Genomic DNA, 6,037 nt, shown 5'->3' with positions numbered 1-6,037 from the left:
GAGGAGCGAGCCACGTGCCCCCTCCTCCCTGGGAGCAGCGGGCCGCGGAAGTGACGTGGTGCCCGGGTAGGAGCTCGTTTGAATCGGTTCCCGGGTGATCCTTGCGCTAGCTGCTGCTCGTCCGCGGCCGCCGAGGGAGGAGCCGCAACGCGCTGGGGTTGAGGCCTCGCACCGCCTGGGGGACTGGAGCTGAAGGCGCTGCGCAGAGCAGTACCTGGGCCCTGAGCGCGGCGGCGGTAGGCGCCGGCGCTGCTGGTTTTCCTCCTTTCCCCCCAATATGGCAGCGGCGGGCGGCGGCGGGCCCTCGGAGGGGACTGGAGAGGGCGACGGAGGCGACGGCTGCAAGGCCGTGTACTTGTTCGACCGGCGCGAGAAGGAGTCGGAGCTCGGCGACCGGGTGGTGCAGGTCGGGGAGCGCTCGGACTACGCGGGGTTCCGCGCCTGTGTGTGTAAGGTACGCGAAGGGTCGAAGAGGGATGCGCGGGGAGAGTTTGGGTTGAGAGAGTGACAAGAAATCTAAGTTTCTCACTAAGGGCAATAAACCTGTCACCCGGCCCTGGTCCAGCGGCCTTGGCTTCTCCCTCCCCGGTGCCGGCCGTCTCCGTGGCCGGGCAGCAGGAAGCCTTGGGTCGTTCCTATCCCGGACCTCGAAGTGCAGAGCCGCCGCCTCCTTGGGCCTCCCTCTTCCTTGCCCTTTAATCGGAGTGTCGGGGTGAGGGTTATCTCGCTGCTCAGGGTTTGAGATCTCGGGTTTAATTGGCCCGTGACGACCTTAGAAGTCAAAGGCCTTATAGCTCATCTTCCATGAGGGAAAGCTACTTGTGTCTCTTTCCGTGTGGAACTTTAAATTTTTTTTTTTTTTTGGGAAGAAGAGTTACCCGTGATGGCTTTGTTAGGAATGTTTGGATGTTTAAAAGTTGTGAAATTCCTGGAGTCGATTTACCTCGGTTCATTAAATGATGGAGTAATTTTTTCGGTCGTCTTGTCGAGAAGGTTTGCAGGTCCGCGCTGTCAGGGTCCTTCCGTAGTGGGAACATTTATCCAAGTTAGCCTAGCTGGTGGAGCTGCCCTTCTGGTTTTCTGAACTCTAGCCCCTGGGTGTACCTGAACTAACTCTAAGGGTGTCTGTCTATGGGTAGCTGTGGAACACACACACATTCCCAATCTATTAGTTTGCTTTAAAAATTAATGACTAAGTAGGAAAACCAACTTTAAACTGTGAAATGTTTTATAGATATGAAGTGATGATGGTGCCTGAGCTTTAAAGAAGGGATAGTGTCATCCTTGCATTAATCATATGAGGTTCTTGTTAACATACAAAGAACTCTTAGCTACCCCGGAAAAAGAAGTTTCTGTGAAACTGTTTTAACTTCAGTAGGCTGATGACTTAGTACTGTTTTAGAGACATAACTCTGTACAGCTGCTGAAATGATTGTCATCAAGACCCATAGTATGCAAGAATGTGAGAGCAAGGACTTCGATTTGTTCACAGCTTTCTTCCCAGTGTCTATAGCTCTCAGGCTCATAGTCAGTGCCCAAATTAGATTAAGTATTTGAATGGAGACAAAGATGTATGAACTTAGAATTTCATTCTGTGCCTTGATATAGCAGATTCTCATGTGTTTGAAGAGTGAATGAAAGAATGCTTATCTTTTTTGATGAATGTTTTGTATTCATAACCCTCCCACAAAAAGGAAACTCTTAATGTTTATTATTTTTGTTGTAAAAATATTAGCACATTAAAGAAAATATGGAACCAAAAGGAAAAAGTAAACCTTTACTGACTGTAAAACTTATAACCACTGTTTGCACTTGAGGCTATTTCTTTTTGTCCTTACTCCACATTTTTTTAAATTGTTAAATTTATTGGGGTAGCATTGGTTGATAACATTATATAATTTTCAGTTATAGAATTCTACAATACATCATCTGTATATTGCATTGTGTGTTCACCACCCCAGGTCTAGACCCACATTTTTTAAAATAGTTGTAATGCATATTATAGTCTTTTTTTTCACTTAATATTGTCGGTATTTTTCTATTTTAATGCAAGTCTTCATAAAGTTTGAAATGGTCTGTTTAGAACCACTGTTCGTGTAACTGAATCTTTATTATTTTTTTTTGGAGGGCGGTAGCAATATTTATACCAGACAAAATAGACTTTAAAACAAAGGCTTTAACAAGAGACAAAGACCCTGTAATCCCACTTCAGGGTATTTATCTGAAGAAATCCAAATGCTACTTCGAGGGGACATGTGTATCCGTATGTTCACTGCAGCATAGTTTACAATGGCCAAGATGTGAGGCAACCTGGGTATCTGTTGATGGAAGAACGGATAAAGAGGAGGTGGTGATACATATATACAATGTAATATTGCTTGGCCATGGAAGGGAATGGGTTCTTGCCATTTGCGGTGGCATGGATGGACCTGGGAATATTGTGCTGAGTGTAATGTTAGAGAAACACAAATGCAATATGATTCCAGTTATATGTGGAATCTAAAGAACAAAATAAACAAAACAGAAACAAACTCTTAGATACAGAGAACATATTGATGGTTGCCAGATGGGAAGGGGGTTGGGAGTGAGTGAAAAAGGGGAAGGGATTAAGATGTAGAAATAGATTGTTACACAGTAGTCATGGGGATGTAGGGTATAGCATAAGGAATATAGTCAGTATTGTAGTAACTATGTATGGTGTCAGATGGGAACTAGATTTGTTGGGGTGATAGGTAGAAGGGGGTGTGGGGGTGGGGTGAAAAAGGTGATTAAGAAATACAAATTGGTAATTACAAAATAGTCATGGGGATATAAAGTAAAGCATAGGGAATATAGTCAATAATATGGTAATAACTGTGTATAGTGCCAGGTGAGTACTAAACTAGTCAGGGGGGGTCATTTCTTTTTATTTATTTTATTTTTATTTTTTAATTTTTAAATTTTTTTTAGCTGAGCCATTCTGCCATCTGTTGGCAGCTCAGCGGCTGCTCAGCTCGGGCTGGGACTCGAACCGCTGTTGCTCAGAGCACAAACTCTTGAGCGAACTCTTAACCAACTGAGCCACCTAGCCGGCCCATCTTTTTATTTTTTATTTTTTATTTTTTAAATTAGTTTCAGGTATACAACACAATGCAATAGTTATCCTTTTCACCCTACACACAGAAAAATCCCCCTCTCCCATCTACTGCCCTCCCACCCCTGATATCATACATATCTATTACAATTCCATTGACTCCACTCCCACACTATACTCCACATCCTGTGACTATATATATATATATATATATATATATATATATTCAATTATAGTTGACATAATATTATACAGCATCAGCTGCAGGTGTACAGTGCAGTGATCAAGCCTGTACCCCATCCATGAAGTGTGAATCTTTACTTTTTGTCGACATTTACTTTCAATTTTAAATAATGCCATGATAAACATCTTTGAATACATAGTCTTTCATGTCTTTTTCTTTCTTTATAATCTTAGAAGTGAAATTCCTGTATCAAAGGTCAGGAATGTTTTTAAAGCTCTTGATACATATTTTTAAATTGTTTTTCAAAAAGGCTGTATTAATTTACCTTCCCTCTAGAAATAAATTCTCCCCTGTGAGACGTCTCAGTAAGTGTTAGATAGGGGAAGTGTTAGCCTCTTATTACAGAAGTGGAAACTCACTTTTCTCCAAAAGTGAGTTTCCACTTGACAGACTCACTTAATTTCAGTCAAATAGATAGTACAGTCAAATTAGGATTCAAACCCAGAATCCATATTTTCTGTTATACCACTCTGCCTCAAAATGAAGTTCTTTTGTTATAGAGAACAGATTTATACACACACACACGTATCTTGAAGGAATGAAGTGTATACACATACACTTTATTCCTTCAATATTTTACCTTGAAAATCAAGGAAAATATTTCCTTTGACTAATTCTTTACTACCTTCTTCCCATTTTTTGCTACTACAACAGATGAAGGTTAAATTTGATTAGTGAAGGAAGAGCTAGTAAGAAAACGAAATGGAAGCCTAACTTTCTTTTGCGAATTTACTTCTTAAAGCACCATTAGATTATGTCACCTAATCCTGTAACCTTGTCTCCATTACATACTTGAAAAACTGAATTAAATTAATGAATTAAATTAAAAAAAAAAACTTCTACAATGCCCACACTATCTACTAAAGCCTTCATTTTCCTTGTTCGGTGGAGGAGAAAAAATAGTACACTAAATTAAAGCTTTTCATTATAACTTAAACCAACAACTGTTTGTAGTGCTAGAAAGTATTGTGGGTCCTAAACTGTTATTTGGGAAAACTAACTTTGTGGAAAAAGGGAGCAATCAAGAGGAAGAAAGAGGAAAGGGCAGATCAGAAAGAATCCCTTAGACCTGTGGTAAACAGCTAGCTATTGACCCACCTGAGCCCTTGTGGCCTTGAGGACTCAAAGATTACAAAATGACCCATTTGGCTAGTTCTTAAATATGGACAGACATTAAATCCCATGTATGCAAACCCTCTTTCCAACCCCAATTTTGAGGAAACCCCTACTTTTTCCTTCGTATGGTTCCATTATACCTTGTTACCCTACCATGGTACTTGTTATACAATCGCACCTTTTTTTTTTATACTGTATGCTCCTTGAGGGCAAGAGCCTTCCCTAATAGTTTATAGGTGTTTAGTTAATGAGTCAATCTCTTCTTCTTCAAAAAAATGTTGTACATAGGGTACGTTATGTTAAAAATTCCAAAAGATGAAAAGAAAAAAATAAAAGATGTAGGAAAGAATAGAATAGTAACCTAAGGAGAGTTAATAAATAAATAATAAATATAATAAATAAAAAAGTTTATTTGATAATATCTTACACCAATGTTGAACCATAAATCAGTTTCGAGTTTCTTAGAGGTCAAAACAAAGAAGGAAAGATAATTGATAGACAATCCACAATATCCTTAAAATAAAAACATTCCCTTTTTTAGGGCAGCAAAGCTTTGATTTGAGCAAAATTTCTTCCTAGATTCCTTACAAATTCTGAGTGATAAAATGGACAACATCCTTACAGATAGGAAAGGCTGCTTATCTTGTCTTTAATACAAGGTAAGGTGTGTGTTACTTAGGGTAGTGCAAATTGCTTCAACCAGTTACCACCAGGATTCTTGTCGAGATTTCTCATTGAAGTGCAATACGGGTGTCCCTGGTCTGGGGGTGTTTCAGGGACACAGCCATTGGATATAATGCTAAAGCTCAAAACATTTAAGGCTAGTTTGCAGTTTTCCAGCAGTGCACTGAGGTATGTAGTTTTTGATTGACTTCATGGACATAATTTAAAGTATTTGAATATTTTATGGATTGCTCTTCATAAATATTTATTAAAATTGGCTTTTGAGAGAGGTTGGATAGCAGATAGTTTGAAGTTGACCTCCCTAGAGACATGAAGCATAGGTACTTTATATTATTCATTAAAGGCAGATCTATATGCTTTAACAATTAACTCAGAAGAAAGTGGGATTGAAATGCTTTTATAAAAATGAAAAAGCCTGATCAAGACTCTTACCCAAATTAAATGTTATCCTGCTTTCATATAGACAGAGGCAGAGGGAGTATATCTGTAATCAAGGCCAGGTTAGTAGATACATGAAAGACTAGTGTACATCTGAACATCTGATAAGATAGATTTTAGATAAAAAATATGGAGAGAGAAGGGTATATCTTGAATAAAAGCATAATGTAGGGGCCGGCCGAGTGGCGCGTTGGTTAAGAGCTGGCTTGGGACGCCAGAGGGCCCTAGTTCGGATCTCACATATGAGGGCCAGTGACACTGCCCTCTACAGCCAAGATGCTGAACACACCTTGACCTGGAGCTGGGCTGCGGTGAGTCTCTGGTGACGGCGGTAGGCTGCAGCCCCTGCTGCAGTGGGTTGCCATGGGCTACCGTGTGTAGCCAGCAGCCAGCGTGAGCGGCCAGCAGCCGCAGTGAGCGGCTAGTGAAGCGATGATGTCCTCCACAACTAGACTGAAGGACAAAAAGGACAACTTGTCTGT

The 6,037-nt window shown here is 40.6% G+C and overlaps 1 protein-coding gene across 1 annotated transcript in view; it reads left to right on the top strand.

The window, feature by feature from the left end:
- SMCHD1 (structural maintenance of chromosomes flexible hinge domain containing 1) overlaps positions 1-6,037 on the top strand; it is a 143,987-nt gene continuing 137,950 nt past the window's right edge. Inside the window, exon 1 of the mRNA XM_019665107.1 lies at positions 1-454. Coding sequence (XP_019520652.1) covers positions 278-454 — 177 coding nt within the window. The 5' untranslated portion in view covers positions 1-277. The remainder of the gene's footprint in view (positions 455-6,037) is intronic.

The sequence above is a fragment of the Hipposideros armiger genome, unplaced genomic scaffold, assembly GCF_001890085.2.
Source record: "Hipposideros armiger isolate ML-2016 unplaced genomic scaffold, ASM189008v1 scaffold_433, whole genome shotgun sequence".
NCBI lineage: Eukaryota > Metazoa > Chordata > Mammalia > Chiroptera > Hipposideridae > Hipposideros > Hipposideros armiger.
Note: the sequence above shows the minus strand (reverse complement) of the source record. Positions and strands in the feature narration are given on the sequence as shown.